At 38.2% G+C, this 16,936-nt stretch overlaps 1 protein-coding gene across 4 annotated transcripts in view; it reads right to left on the bottom strand.

Moving 5' to 3' along the window:
• Nucleotides 1-15,956, bottom strand: part of fibcd1b (fibrinogen C domain containing 1b) — a 125,685-nt gene extending 109,729 nt beyond the window's left edge. Inside the window, exon 1 of one of the 4 annotated variants that reach the window (XM_041970758.1) lies at nucleotides 14,964-15,956. In XM_041970758.1, the coding sequence (XP_041826692.1) occupies nucleotides 14,964-15,035 (72 nt within the window). In that variant the 5' untranslated portion in view covers nucleotides 15,036-15,956. Of the gene's footprint in view, nucleotides 1-14,623; nucleotides 14,744-14,963 lie in introns of those variants that run through there. The other 3 variants (XM_041970762.1, XM_041970760.1, XM_041970761.1) reach the window with 3 other exon arrangements.
• Nucleotides 15,957-16,936: the final 980 nt, after the last annotated feature.

The following is a 16,936-nucleotide window of genomic DNA, read 5'->3' on the forward strand; positions in this document are numbered from 1 at the left end:
TGGTAATGATCACGTGACCATTGGGTTGTGAGATAGGTTTGCACCTGCCCATGGATGAATAAGGATCATTTTGCCATTAGAGCTTCAAACTCAAAAACTAAAGCCCACAATCACTGACAAGAATAAATAAATAAATAAATATGATGGCTTGGCAGAGGTCTGCGCTCTCTGAGTGCTTCTTGTTTCCAAACTGATTTTGTCAATGTTGATGGCTGAGAAGTAATGCAGATGTTTTGCGCTCCATCATATTTAAAATGATGTAGGCATTTCATTTAAAACACTATTGTTCCTCACAGAGCTGCTAATGTAGCTTTAGGCAAATCTTTTACTCTTGACTGTATCAGGATATATGATGAACAGAATTAGGAAGACTATCCAATGCTTAGTATCATTATTTTTGAAGATGTGAATAGAATCATCACAACTGTTTTTTTTCTATATTTTCTCCATTTACCAAATGTCGTTTGATATGATCAAGAATCACAATCAAATTTTATATTTCTATATTTTATTCACATCAACTCTGGTTTCCATGTGTCTGCATTTACAGCCGCGTCTCTATGAGTAAGTGTTTGTTTCTCTGTGGAATATGTCCTGTTCTCCATGCTTCCAAGTTCCACAACATCAGCAGAAACCACTGGTCTGCAGTACTCAACATTTCCATATCCAATCTCATTCAGAGTTCAGTACTGCAGAGAGGTGCAGAATTTCATCAGAGGAAACAAGACAAACCAAAAATGTAATGAATATGAGCTTGTTTACTGCAGGGACAACAGGGGGTCAGAAACCGGCCCTGAAATGAGATGCAAGTGGAAACATGCAGAAAACGTAATGTTTTCCTTTCTGCTAATAAAAAATCCAAGCTGGATGATATATGACAAAACCACTTCCAATAGCTTTGAGTCTGATGTTTTTTAAATGGGCCAAGAACAATGAAGTGTTCCTTTCCAAAGTAAATCCAGCTTTGTGAGCCAAGGAAGGCTTCTTTTTTTCCCTTTTTTACCCAGAAACAATCATTTGACTACATATTCTGACTGATTTAATGTTTGAATCATTTAAAGAGAGGGTTCTGGAATAACAAGATGCTATGGGAAGGAGGCCTACAATCCTCATTTATTCACATGTGCCACTTTCCCCCAGCACATCTGAATAATGGTGCACAGTCTGCCAGATTGAATTTTTGATGATGAATAAATAATGGATGTTAGTGCATAAGTCTGTTAATATATTAGCCATGAGTTTGTCATGACTGTTTAATGGGTTAGCAGTAATAAATACATGTCTGTATCTCATGCGGACTGTCTCGTTCAGAATATATTTTATGCATTGTGTCATCTTTTAAATCTTTCTACCAAAACTAATGTCCCTTCTTGTGTTTCTGTCATTTCTGTCACTCATTTTACATCTTTTTCTTCTCATTCTGGTCACCACAGTTTAAAATCTAATAATTTATTCTGTTATAACTGACAGAAAATACTATTTGCTAGAACTTTATTACAAATTAAAATGATGCAGAAGATATTTTTACTATCTGCTGTCATTATGCACAAGATATGACTTCTTTTATCGCTTTATATTACAATGTAAAAGCAAAGTTTGTTTTAGCTATACAGTTACTGGGGCTGCTTTTACTGAGCTGACAGATTTTTGTGACATGAAACAGTGATTTCTTGACTGAAACAAAATAGAGAACTAATGATTAGATAGCCAGCACCATGAACCATGAGCTAATGGTGAAAATTTTAAACGGACAGTGCTGGCTTTTTTTCTGCCCTTCTAGACATGGCTGTTGCAGAAAAAATGAAGGGATATTATGAAGTCTTTTCAAAAAGGCATGTTGGCATAAGACGTGTGTCTCTCTGTGTTGGCCCTGCGATAGACTGGCCAAACTAGCTGTCCAGGGTGTACCCTGCCTCTAGCTGGGATGAGCTCCAGCTCACCCGCGACCCTGAATTGGAATAAGTGGTATAGAAAATGGATGGATGGCATGTGAGCATGGCTGTGCAAAACAATCTGAGCGGTTGGTGGTGTTTTTTTTTTTAGGGAAGATAAAATGCTTTATTTACAAAAACTAACTAGAGTTGAGGAAATGTCGGGGTGTCAGGGAGTACAATGACTTTACACTGCTGGCGGACATAAGGCTGGTGACATGGTTTGTACTTTACTTTTTAGCTTTGTCTGTGACTTGCCAAAGGACAACAGATGCAAATTATCTGCTCTGCTAAATGCTATGTGCACATTTAGATTTTGTATTTTATTACTTATGTTCATAAATGTTTAATATGGCCCAATCAAACAAACAAAAAAAAAAAAAAAGCTATATTTTCTTTTGTCTGTTTACCGGGGGGATAACACGAGTGAGCATCCAGCTGTGTTTTAATGACTTGACAAACAATTAGGAATGAGGAAAAAAAAGAATGAACTCTAGAACAAGATGGGTTTAAGGAGGCTCAGTCTCACTTTCCGTTTCATTTGGATGGCACCCTGTTGACATTTAATGCTCATTCCTGTTATTGTTGTCCTGCAATGTCATAGAGCTGAGATACCACACTTCACACCTTTTTTTCCAGCCTGGGGCATCCTGCGTTTCACTTTATGATACATACTGTCTCACACACCAGCAGGTTGATTTAACACACTTGCTGTTTTGGATGTGCATTGTGGTTGATTCAGCAAAGAAACACAAGAAGGCATTGTCGGAGAAAACAAGGAAAAGACAAAGTGACAGAACAAGCGATAAGATGGATGGAGATAACTCAGAGAAGAGACGGGGTGCAAGAAGGATGCTGAAGTAGCCTTCTTTAGGGGGCACCAAAGTACAAAAATCTGCCAAAGTTCAATAAAGCTATTTTAAAATTGATAATCATGAATTTTGTGACAGTTTACAGTAATGCAATACAAAACCATGAAGGTATATCAAAATTAAATCCTTCAAAGAGTAGCCATGTTACATTTTTTGAGCATTTATTACAATAATGCTATATTTTCTGCAATAGGTCAATACAGTTGTTACACGGTATGATGCAAGACTGTGTTGTTATGTCAACTACTGTGGAAACTTAACAAAAGATGTGTTTATGGGGGGAATTTTATATCATAAAATGCTTGTATACAATTTTTTGTACTTCAGTACATTACCACTACCCATTCAGATAATATGTAGCTCAAACAACAAACATTTCAAAATTCATCTTTAAAAAAGTAGTTAGGAAAGAGTTTGTGTTGATGAAAAAAGGATTTAAAAAATTGCATTTTTTAATCCAGTTCATGGATCATCTTCAAAGGATCGACATGACTTTATTTTTCCTTCGAGTCAATTAACATTGCTATTACCCTTGAGACATTTCATGGTGCATAGCCTCTAATGATGCTATTATGTTTCCTCCGTTAGCTCAAGCAACTCATCAGCAGGTAAATATATGAAGGCAGTTTGCTAGGGAAATTACTTCATTTTGCAAAAAGGAGAACCTATAATGTGATTCTGGAGATATTAAAAGTAAGAGAGAGTTAGAAAGCAAAGCAGCTCAATCACGTGACCTTTGGCAGTTTAACACACAATGAAAACAGCCCCTGAGCAGTAGCTGTGGAATAAATGTTGCACATTAGCATCACTGTTTTAAAGTCAGCTGTGGCTCACTGCCAGACATTCTCCATTTTCCAGCAGTTTTCAGTGGGATTGTGTGTTAAAGTGGTTTATGTTGAGATAAGATTTTATTTTAAACTTTTCCCACATGCCCTATAATATTCTTCTGCTCCAGACTGAATGCTCAGACAAAGTGACTGCTCTGTTTAACTTCCACATTTATCATAAATTATGAACTGGGTTTTCAGGCTGTAATTAATTCCTTTGTTATTAACTGTTCAGTCAGCATTCTTAGTCAGATGCAAAACTCATCACAAAGGAAAACTGCACTTGTGTGAATTTAATTATTTTGTGTTAACAAGTGTTGATTAATGATGTGCCAATGGAACAAATACAAAATAGTCCAATACTCTGCAAAGTATGGTCCCTTTACAGCAAGTCTTTCAGAGACAATCATTATTTAATCAAATCTTTAGCTGACATGAACAGAACTCTTAAACTCTTAGAAATCACCAGAAGCAAATTTGACACATCTGTCTACAGATGTGGAGATAGAGTTTAGTTTAGTCTAAGTGGAATGGGTCTGGCTAGTTGTCCATCAAGATGACTGAACACTGTAACTCATGCACACAAAGTTACTGTCTTATCTTTTCCTCCACTACTTTTTCCTCATCTCCAGCCCACCCTTTTTTCCTCTTTCATCACATTATGCATCTAAATATAACCAGTTTTTTTGTCCCTGGATTTGTTGTCAACACAAATTTGAAAGCATTGAAATTTGCTTTATAGCAAGCCAGCAGAGTATAAAGTGCCAATATAAACTATTAGATAGCAGCAAACAGATTCAATAGCCATGTCCATTTTCCTGTTGCATGGTTCAAATATAATTGATAAGGGAATTATTTTATTTTGTTTACCCACATTTTTAAAATTATTCCATTATAAGTTGTTTTTATTCACCTAAAAGGGCATTTCCTGGCCTAAAAAGGATGTGATTTTGAATTACTCATTTTATCGAAGAAGCAAACTTGACTTCATGGGCTTTGAGGATTGTTCTCAATAAATAAGTGAAGGCTTACTGTCTGACCAACTATCAAATAATCAAGAATACGAAAGCTTCACGGCTAACATTTTGAGCTCGTCATGCATATTTTTATGTACATTTTAAAGGTGTAGCTCACCATTTCTGAAGACTTTGAATAAATTAACCAAAAATCAGCAATCCCGTACACCTACAGCCTCAGACCTGCTCTCAGGACAACTGCTCTAGTTGTTTACAACACCACTCTATAAAATCTTTACCAAATGAAGCTGTGCACTGGACTACCCACCAAAAAACCAAAAAAAAAAAAAAAAGAATAAAAAAAACACCACGTGGGTTCAGAATACAAACACTTTCTAAACAGGCCATCAACTTACAATACTACAACTCCGCACAACTACTTATCACTGCCTACAAATTAAGAAGAAAATGCTACAATTAAACAAGCTACAACCAAACACTGGCATGTGTCAAGGCAGTTCATTCAAACAAAATGATCAGTCTCCACCAACCGTCAATCAGCTGTACTGCAAACTAAGCAGAAGGGGCAGTAAAACCGAAGCACTGAATCATTTTGACACATCTGTTGTGAAACTGACTCACTGCTTTGAAGCATTTAATCCAGTCAAAGAGTGTTATCTGCTGGCTGCGCAAGTGTGATTAGGTTAGGGGAAAGTGTTAGCAGGGCTTTTTTTGGCAACTTCTCGGCTGTCATGGTTCACTCTGTCTCATTTTTGACTCAGTGTTTAATAAAGTATGCAGAAACATGCACTGTCATTAATATAAGTGATGAAATGGCGCTGTTAGGTTACTTTGTTTTTTTAAAGGCACACCATCATCTTTTAATGTTACCTAAATCAAAGTAACTTATCTGTAAGCTGACCCTGCTAAATTAATGTTTTTAGATGGGGGAAATTAAAAGGGAGTAGTTGAGTACAGTGTTATGTATAAAGTTATATTCTAAGGGACTGAAACCGCTTTAAGAGCATAAAGACATTAACAAGAGTAGACCTTAGAAATTCCTGTGAAGCAGCTAAACACATATCTGATGCAACGAGGTCTTGGTTAGTGTGGTCACGTGACTTTTGGCATGTTGAATCAACGCAACGAAACAATGCACGCCACACTTCCGCTTCACAGGGTTGCTGCAGAGTTGAGCAGACAGGCTTAAGCAAAACGTCACTGCTACACTCACTATCAAAGGAGATGATTCCCCATTTGTTACAGCTTGGCTCAAAGCTGCAACAAAAATAGGAAAGTAAGCATGAGTGGGTTTCTTAGACTACGTTCACACTGCAAGTTTTAATGCTCAAATACTTTTTTTTTTTTTTAATACAGAAATACTTTTTGCGTGGTTGTGTTAACATTATCATTTAAATCGCGCTGCAGTGGGAACTGTACATGACCCTGACGTACTCCATCTGCAGAATAAAACAAGACGTCACACTCAGCATGAAGGTAAATATGGATGCTACACATTTTTGTGTATTAATTTGGAAGTTCTTGCACAGTCAGAACTGAAAAAATTGTGACCAACTGATAAATGAAATAAGGAGGCAGAGAACAAAGAAAGCACAAATCTCACCAATGGGCTTTTATGCAGCAGTGCCTGCTACTTTTGTTCCTTTGTAGATACAAAGTCGGAACACGATACAGATTTCTGGCATCTCGCTCACTTCATTAACATGAAAGTTGGGTGAAAAGTGACATGACCACTCAGACTGAGGCCACTTTGAAAATAATGAAATATTTATCCAGTTTAGTACTACATATGAAATTAAACTGGATCTGATTTAAACAAATCAGATTTGTGCCATTTAGACCAATGAATAGATCCAATATGGGTCACATATGGGCAAGGAACATGTAAGGATCAGTATTAGTATCTCACATGCTAACCAGGCTGGGGAGGATCTTAAACGGGCAGGGCACCAGGTATAGCTCATGCCAATAATCACCTGTTATCACCTGCACAGCAAACTCAAAAAAGTAGCTGATGAAAACTAGCAATAGCAACACTTGTTACTTGGAATAGATGAGTTCCAGAGGAAGGCTTGAAGTGTTTGATTATTGGTAGAGAAGCATGTAGAAAGAAACCAACCCTGACATGTCTTAAACACATGGTTTATGTTGCAATAAGAGGTTATTCCAGTATTTCCTGCTGGTGTCCTACAATATTCCTCTGCTCCAGATTGGAAGGCTTAAACAAAGTGACTGCTTCATTTAACTTTTCCATTCATCATCAATTATCTAGTGGAATTTCAGGCTGTAATTAATTCTCTTATTATTTATTGTTCAGTCAGCATTCTTAGTCAGATGCAAAACTCATCACCAAAGGAAACTGCATTTGTGTGAAAGTGATTTTATAAGTGTTAATTAATGACGCTCCCAGGGAACAAAAAGAAAGCGGCACTATGTTGTGATCCCTTTACAGCAAGTCTCTGAAAGTCACATCTCTGTTTGACCAACACTGTAACATTACATGAACAGAACTCTTTAACTCTTAGATGGAAATCACCAGAAGAAAATTGGACACATCTGACTACAGATGTGAAGATAGAGTTCAGTCTGTAAGTGGAATGGGCTTGGCTAGCTGTCCATCAAGATAAATGAACGTTGCAATACAGGCACACAGTCTCATCTCTCACTGCACCACTCTGCCTCATCTCAAGCCCACTCTTCTCCCTCCATTCCTCCACCACTCATTTGCCTCTCACAGGTGACTTTCAATACATTCCCAGTAATGATTTAGCAGCTAGGTGAACAGTAAATTGCATCACTGTGATATTACAGTCTGCCAGAGAGAAATTAATTGTTTTATGATCCTGTCTCTCTAAACAGTTATGTCACATACATGCACGCACAAACATGCACAAGGTGCTGTGCTCTGCCGACTGAAATGTGCTTTCTCTTTCTATCACGCTTTTAGCTCTTTTGCAGTGAAATCTTGCCCATCAGGTCAGCATGCTGACACATCTGTCAGTTCGCGCTCTGGAAGGTGGAGTGTAACCTTGGCCTTTTATGCTTTCTTTTACAGAGAAACTATGGCTTTTAAAATGTTTGGCTACCATTTTCTGAATTTTGATGCTGAAAAAAGTTATGAAGTTGAAAATGAACTAATCCCCAGAAGGCACGAAGTTAAATCTTTTCAATGCTTGGTTCTGAACAACTGGCGAATGAAAGAAAGGGAAATGAATAACTTGAAGCAATTTAAGCTCACAGATCATTTTTTACAAAGGTCCAAAACTTTTGATGTTTTAAGAGACTGTGGTTTGTAGACAGTCATCTTTAGCAAGGGCTATATGATGTAAATTTCACAGACTGTTAAATAATATGACTCCTGAAACCTTGTTCCAACAAAGGACTACATGAACCATGGACTCCTAACCATTTACCTTATGATGGATACCATAATTGATGGGCTAAGGATTTAGCAGAAATGTTTTCAGGTAGCTGTTTCATTGGATTTGTGACAAAAAATAACTATCTATGCAGACACAGTTTTACTACTTTAATATCATAGTCAGAAAACAATGGTTGCATCCTATTAAGCCCACATTTTGGAGGTCAGAGAGGATGTGAAAAGGAGATACACAAAATACTGTCAATTCAAATAACAGAGTTGAACTCTTACTCAGCCACGAATCTTTTAACTTGTAACTTCTCCAAAATGTCATTCTTACATTCAATGAATAGTTTGTCTCAGTTGCATACATTACAAACTACTTTATTAAGGTTATGCATCATAAACTGCATGATTAAGGTTAGGAAAATCTTGTGGATTAGGTTAAAACAGATGCTGCAATCATGCATCACATTAAAAAACACTTTTCCTGGATTACTGTCTGCTGAGTCCTTTCCCCTCGGCTAAACACATAGAACATGTTCTACTCACAAACCGCTCAGCCTACTGAAATACATTTACTTTGACAGTATGAATCTATTTATATCAGTATTATTATTATTATTATTATTATTATTATTATTATTATTATTATTATTAATAATAATAATAATAATAATAAAGAAAGAAAGACATCCTGTGAGCTGCTTAATTGAAAGTAGAGCAATAAGCAAATATGTGCCAAGCTAGCCTCTTACAAAGTTACTTTGATGACCCAAGAGTTAACAACAGGACAAAGGTGGCTATCAATTATGCACATCAATGTTCCAACTATAGACCTCAATTTATTTATAGTGTTTCTGTGAGTTGCAGATAACATAATCCGTTCATATTTTTGTTTATAAGTGATGGAGCATTGTCCAGGTAATGGTTCCTGCCTGTTTTATGTCCACCTATTCACTGCAATGTTTGGCCCTATTCAAAGTCTTAATTAAATCTATATCCATCAACACATCAAGCATTATCTGACCTTTGGTTCCCATTTGACTCAATGTTGCCAAATCTCTTGCCAGAAACAAGCAACCTGATCTATGAAAACAAGCATAAAACAACCACAATGTTCTTAAAAAAAGCAAATGTTGCTTAAAATAAGTATTCTGGTCAACTCTACAACATAGTGTTTGCAGCATTTTATTTAAAGTGAGATCAAATCAAGTTAATATCAGAATACGACTGACATATAGAGGCAATAAGTGGCAAATGTGACTAAAACCTTGGAAGAAACAGCAAGATATCAGCTTCATTTTACAAAGGCACAAGGGACCTCTGCTAGATTACTGTCTGTTCACCACTTATGTTGAGTCTCCTGTGATTCATCCTCTGTGTCCTCCCATGTCCTTTCCCCCTGCTTTAGTTACTCTTTTGTTTCTCAGTCTCTTATCTTTGCTTTTTGTCATTTTTTTTCATTCTTCTGCTTTCATTGAGCCCTGTTTCTTTCTTGTTCCTTTCCTCGTTTGCCTCTGCCGCTTCTCTCAAGGCCTTTCAGCCACCTTGCAGTACCAGACATCTGATATTGAAATGTTCTGTTCCTTCATGTCAGCACAGGATACAGAATAGGAAAAAATGAGGAAAAGACTTGAAAGGTGTGTGGGTCAGATAACAAAGGGAGATAGAAGATGAACAAGTCCAAAAGGACCTGGGATGGCTGCTGTCATGTATAACCTTCAGACAGGGCAATATACATGTTAGACAAAATGGATCTCTCTGCATCACAAATCTACACAAAACAGCCTGCTGTTCCATTAAGGTACCAAATCACACTGTATGAAAAAGCTCTCTTCACTTATGTAAGAACTTGACAGTAATGGCTCGTTACAGCTTTGATCCACCAACACACAGACTCCTCTCACACATTCATACCTTCATTCTAACAATAGGCCTACACTCCTGTTAACCACTTATGTTTTATGACACAATTCAACAATGCTAATGCAATGGGCCTCAACTACCAAGGTTTTATATATATATTCATATATATATATATATATATATATATATATATATATATATGAATATATATGTGTGTGTTTGAAGGCCAGAAAGAAGGTCTTGTTGGGAAGATGAAACTAATAATGAAAAATAAATAAAGCCCTGTAAGTTTGTGTGATTTCTATGTCACAATAAATTGATGAACTTGTCTGAGTGTGAAAATTGCCATAAAATGTCCCCCGTCCTATACATCCAGACACCTCTGCAGGTTTATCAGTCCCACAGCGATACTCTCAAAACCAGCCTGCCCACATGTAACACTTACACACAACTACTCTTTTAACATGTTAAAAGAGGCTTCCTTACAAAGAGTATAACTCAAAATCATATCATTATAGTACATAATTTGTCAGCTTTCCGAGGGGCATTATCTTAATCATCATTATGGTTGAACAAATGATCAAAATCTAGATTTTAAAGTTGTCATTTTTTCTATCCATTTTTTCTGTCTCAATAAATGCCATTTGCAACAAGCCATGGCAGATGAAAGTTTAATTTTGCATCCGTTCGTTCCCTGAACTTTGATAATAACTGTAAATGTGCTTAAAATGAATTAATTTCCTTTTTATTTATTTATTTATTTTTTGTTACTATGCTGCCTATCATTTGTTCCCACTAAACATACCAGTGTCTTTAACTTTTTCAGATCAGACCATTAAAGATCAATCATGACTCTTTTTCTAAGTTTTGTTTTTTGGTGATAAACTTCTAGAGGAAGCATAGTTTTTTTTTTTTTTTTTTTTTTTTTAAGTAGCTATGTGACTTGACTTTTCACTGAAAACTTTAGGAATAGCTGCTAAGAATTTAACAGTGATCTAAAAACTATTATAAGGTCTCACAAGACAGAGCAGAATAAATTCGGCTGGATAATTTCTGCAGGTACATTATTAAAAGTGATGCATTTTACATGTCACTGCATTCGGTGTCACTACTGTTTTATATGGTTTCTTACACAAAAATTGCTTAATGAGTTTCATGTTTTAATATTCTGGATGTGTGTCCATGCCAACCTCTGGTGAAGTCTGTGGAGTGTAACTAACAGATGGCTATTGAACAGACTTGTCAGAATTTCTCTGTTTTACAGAACAGCTATAAATCTAAACTTCAAGGACTCTGTGATCTGAAGCGGATCGTTCTTTCATTCTGTGAGGCAACCATCATCTTAAACAGAGAGCATTACCGCAACATTTTACATGCCTGCACTCCAACATCAATATCAGCTGTCACCAACCAACGGCTTGTGATTACCTAACAGTGGACCCTGCTCTCCTCTTTTCAGAATAAAATCAAGCTACGTTTGAACTTCTTGATTTGAATGCGACTGAGGGATGTTAAGTTAAAAGTGGAAGAGGAAGCAAGATGTACACAACTAATTTAATAAGCTTTTCTGAAATAGGAAAGGCAAGGCAGGGTAAGGTAAGGTGAGGTAAGGTGAGGTAAGGTAAGGTAAGGTAAGGTAAGGTAAGGTAAGGTAAGGTAAGTTAAGGTAAGGTAAAAAAAGGTAAGGTAAGTTAAGGTAAGGTTATGTAAGGCAAGGCAGGGTAAGGTAAGGTGAGGTAAGGTAAGGTACGGTAAGGTAAGGTAAGGTAAGGTAAGGCAAGGCAAGGTAAGTTAAGGTAAGGTAAAAAAAGGTAAGGTAAGTTAAGGTAAGGTTAGGTAAGGCAAGGCAGAGCAAGGCAGGGTATCTACAAGTGTGATTCCATGCTTCCCCACAATGCATCAAGACAACAGGCACCATTCTGAATAAATTCCTGTGGGTTTCACAGTAACTTTGACACACAGTTCCTGGTGATGATATTAATGTCATATGGGATCCATTGTATAGCAGATGTGCAAATTTTACCACCCCTGTCAACAATATTGAGGAAGGGTGGTGGTTTGCCATAGGATAGGTGACACCTTAATTCAAGACCAGATTGTTCCTATTCACACTTTTTTCATTACTTTCCATCTTTACTTTTGGTTTCACTCTGTTTGGTGATGTTCAGACTTTGCTACAGCTAGAGAAGGATTGTGTTTTGCTTTAAAGTTAATTTTGCACATTGAGAATTGATGTTAAGGGTCTCCTTCAGGGATGATTTGTGACAACAAGGGGTCCTGACAAAATGGCAGTTTATGATGCTACTGAAGTGAGAAGACACCCACGGTGCCACCACATGTGGGTGTCCATTCAAATGAGTTTCTGGAGACAGATAAATCTTGGCAGTGACATGCAAGCCTGGTATAATTTCTAACCATCTTGCTGCTGAGCATTTTTCTGATACACACATAAAAGCATAAGTGTGTGTGCTACGTAAAGTTTTGAATTTGAACATTCGGATGCAATCTGTTTGTCTTGACTCATGGCGCTTAAGTGAAAAAGGGCTATAAATACCAACAAAATATTGAATAAACAGTTTGTAATTCTTAAGTTGAGTGTGAGCTGGTGAGCCACAGCAGTTTTCTGTAGTTTTCAACACACACACACAAAGAGTCTTTGCAATGCTTTGGAAAGTTTGGAGCTCTGAGAATTATTGATTACCTCAAGTCGAAGTGGGCAACCCCACTGGGCATCACTGCCTTCTCAGTAATGTTAAGTATGTGTGTCTGTGTTTTTAAGAGGAAAAACATACAGATATGAACATATTAATATCATATATGCTGTATGTAACGCAGATGAAGCACATGCAAAAACTATCCTAATATTTTTTTATATATAGAATGTCATGTTTTTTGTAGGCAGTTGTAAAGAAAGAGGTATTTTGTTATGATCATTCACATTGTAGCTAACACCAGCTTTGATTCAGCTTGTTCTTTTTTTCAAAAGTGCTTTTTTTTTTTTTTTTATTGTATCACTGTTGGGTTTACCCACTTTATTATGCGTAAAGAGAATCCCTAAAGATGTTGCCCAAATCCAAGTTGCTTCTTATCCAGTAAATTAGATTTCAAAGCTTATTCTAAGAAGTTTTACAATCTCAGTTTAACTGTAACTTGCTTCCATCTGTCACAAAAGGGCAAAACAGACCTTCTCAAGACGGATCAAATATGCAGAGGAATACCAAGCCATGCTTTGTTATCTTAACACAAACTGGATCCTACCAGAGATCTCCGTTACCTGATTCCTCCCCCACTGCTTCTGAAATGACTGTGTCAGTAACACAAGTCAGGAGATAAAGGTTTGGTGTTACTGCTCAAGATTACAGACACGGGCTGACACAGGCACATGCACACACTTACACACACACACACACACACACACACACACACATCCACAGAGGAAGAGTATTTGTGTGTCTGTGTGTGATAGCAAAATAATAAGTGCAAGAGAGGGAGACAGATTGATGTAGGGAGAAGAGGGACAGAGAGGAGCATTAGCCATCCCCATTTCCCACAACCTCTCATCTCATCCAACATCCCCTGATGCTGTCTGATCCGCAGTAAGTGTTGAAGTTATGGGACATATTTTTGCCTTTTCATCCTGTAGGCTTACCACTCAGAGTTATTCAGATATGTTTTTTTCATGAGCTCGGACACAGAAAACACTGAATTAAGCTCGTATCAAGTCTCCATTCGCAGAATTCTTCCTTTTTGTTCTTTCTTTTTTTTTCTTCTTTTTTTTATACCTTGCCAGTTGAATGATCTACAAAAAAGCTTCTAGTATTACAGGACACATAATCAGAGAAATAAAAGCCAGTGCAGACATATCTGGTATTCACATGACCTTTAAGTGGTTATAAAAGACTCAAGGCAGCTTGTAGGTAGGCAAACTGTTGGCCTTGTCTGCTTAAAAGAACAGATGAAAATCTGTCAGCTGTGGAGCTGTAGCCCATGATAAATTAACTACAGCCTTGTATCAGTCAATGCTAATGTAACTGTGACTCCAGCGCAGGCCCATTTTTGGGTGCCACCATTCAAGTGACTCAGAAATGTGCAGGAACAGAGGAGAGCAAGTAACATATTCAACACCTATGGGCTGTGTAATTACAATCAGGCCTGCAGGAAATGTGCCACTGGTAGGGGTCCTTCTAACTATTGCAAGCTGAATGGCAGAAAGAGAAACATTTATTTTTGAATAAGCTGTTTTGCCGAGGTGAAATTGATGATTAAAGAGACCATCTGGGAGAAAAACTGTACACTGCTGTTACCTTTTTTATAACAGGTGCCAGAACCTCTTCTGTAGTTAAAAGGTGCCAGTTATTAATCTCGACTTAACTCGTTTGCAACAGCTCATGACAAACTTTTCACCAGCTTTACATCACTTTTCACTAAACCACCAAACATCACGACCCATTCTCATTCTAATTAGGCGAGGAGAATAATATTTTGCTTGTCTGTATTGACATAGGCGACAGCCTTTAACAGTGTCCCGAAATCCGATTCCGCGCTCCATGGGAGCCTTCTCCCTTATGAGCTGTCAATAACCCTCTACTGACCTTGTGAAAACACATTGACTATTCCCCAAAGTGAGCTTGCCTGACTGTAACACAACGCACGACCGCTCCTGTCTCAATTCACCCGAGCGGGATGCAGTCTTAACTGTTAAAACCTAGAAGGTCTTAGAGACAAGTTTCAGTTCTCAATAACGAAAATGCAATTTCCAGACATTACACAAGTAGTCTGAGCTTACATGGAGAAGAAGTGGAAATATGTGGCAGAGATGCACAGATTATCCCCTGCGGTGTTATTTCTTCTTCTTCTTTCTTCTACCAGTACTCCGCTAATTGTATTCGTTTCCAAGCAGGCTTAATATCACATTAACGGCCTGTGACACGCTAAGCAGGACTTTGGATTTGTGGGTAGAGGTTTAGACAGTATGACAGGACCAGAAGCTCATCTACAGCTAATGTCTCTACAGTGCAGTGATTCGCACGTGAACACACCACCAAATTCAGCGTGGTACACTGCACCAAGCAGATGCACCACTCCTCATGAATCCATAGCGCAACTGCAGGCTGTGTAAAACATACCTGGTTTTTATGCCGAGTTCCATCTTCGAGTTCAGAAGAGCTGTTCATGATTCCCCATCGGTCATTTACCATCCCACGAAGAATCTGCGCATTAGATCCGCCTGTTTGTTCCAGACGACAGAGAATAAACCCTCTCCTTTTTTGTTGTTCTTTGTTTTTGTCTTTACCTGTGCTTCAGCTTACTCCATGACCAAATGGGCTATTGTAAAGTGAAAATTATAATGAAGGGATGGGGCGCAACTATTTTGCGGCTAAGCCGCCGCACACACCGAAGAAATTGCGCACCAACTTAAATTCCTTCCGAGAGTTCCCTAGTCATCAATCGGTTATTCCACATAAAATAGATAAAACGAGTTTTTGTCTCGAGCTCCGTGAGTTTTTGAATCAAGATACTACATCTAACAGAAAGAAAAGAAAAGAAACCAGAAAACAACCCCGTGAGCACAAAAGCGCAGTTCTTTACTCCAAAAAGAAACTAGCAAAATCTTCCTTGAGCCAAACTGTTAAATGCAATCGAATCTTTTGTCCATCCACTCTTACGATGGTAGTTTGAAACGACAGGTTGTCCGGAGACTGCGTTCACTTGAGACTGAACAGGTGAAAGAATAGGATGGGATAGAGTCGCAAAGCCGCTGCGTCCTCGGGCTTATACGCGACAGAAACCTCTGATGCCGAAGCTTGGGGTGGATAGAGCCTCCTTTAGTCTCTTTGCGCCAGGCTGATTTCGTCGCTGCAGTTTCACAGAGATGCCTTTGACAGGACAGGTGCTGGGAGATAAGCGTGCTCCGCTTGTGAGTTGCACGGTGCGCTTCGTACCTCCGAATGTCAATCAGCGGGTCCCTTCGGTATGCGCGACGCGCTCCAGGGCAGCGTTCCTTCCCTGTACCGCCCTGCCCTCGATTGCTGTATCACTGCCTCACCGCCTCCGCGTCCACCGCACCATGGACCCTCCTATTCCACCGCAACCCAAACAACGGCAGATTATGGAGAGCCCATGAACAGTGTAAACTACACACCATGTAGGGAGTTATATGATTACATCTGCTTGCCTGAAAAGTTGCTTTTGTCTTTACCATCGTCAATCCACAGCTTCTACACTGCCATCTTTGTAGCTTTTAACAGCCAGTGTTGAAGAGAAGGTGTTCAGTCGACCAGGACTTCTAATGACCGCAGAAGAAGGGGATGCTTGTTGGGGAGTTTAAAGCAGACGACTCTCGGTAGGAGGGTGAAAAGGGGAATGAAACAGAATTTTAAACGGCCTAATTTATTTCACAGATGTGAGATTTTAAACCGCGGTACCACTTTAATTGCACCAATTTATCTTAGTTGATTTTAAACTGGATCACTGGAGTTACATATTAAAACAAGATGAGATACAAAGTGTGAGTTGTAGCCTAAATACAACTGTAACGGTTAGCTGGAAGGAGTATCATGCTTTCCAATAATCCAAAATGCAAAATCATTATTGACATCAGTGAGAGAGAAAATGTACTGGAATGGGGACTTGGGAAAATGCCTGCATTATAAGAAAAGAACACATAGTGAACACACACCGACAAAAAGGTTTCTAGAGACACACACACAGGTATTCAACAATATGGACCACAAGAAAGGTCATGTTTTTGCACACTTTAAGGAGTGTGATACACACATGATCAGAGGTCCTATTAGTAGGACATGAAGCAAGGCTGTGATGAACATACCATCACAAGGAGGAGTGAGGATGGGTTAGGGGGGATAAATGTAAAATGGGGTCACTGCTACACAATGTGCATTGTCAGCAGGTCCTACACACACCAGTGGATTGAGGATGTTCTTAAGGAGGAATAGTTTGTCATAGGTGACAATGAAGAAAATAGTAAATTAATAGTCTGTCATTTTGTTTTTTGTTGTTGAGCTTTATTGCATGAATAACATTCTAGAAAGAAATAAAACCAGGACAAAGGAAATATTCACTGATAGGTAGATTAACA

The sequence above is a fragment of the Melanotaenia boesemani genome, chromosome 19 (assembly GCF_017639745.1).
Source record: "Melanotaenia boesemani isolate fMelBoe1 chromosome 19, fMelBoe1.pri, whole genome shotgun sequence".
NCBI lineage: Eukaryota > Metazoa > Chordata > Actinopteri > Atheriniformes > Melanotaeniidae > Melanotaenia > Melanotaenia boesemani.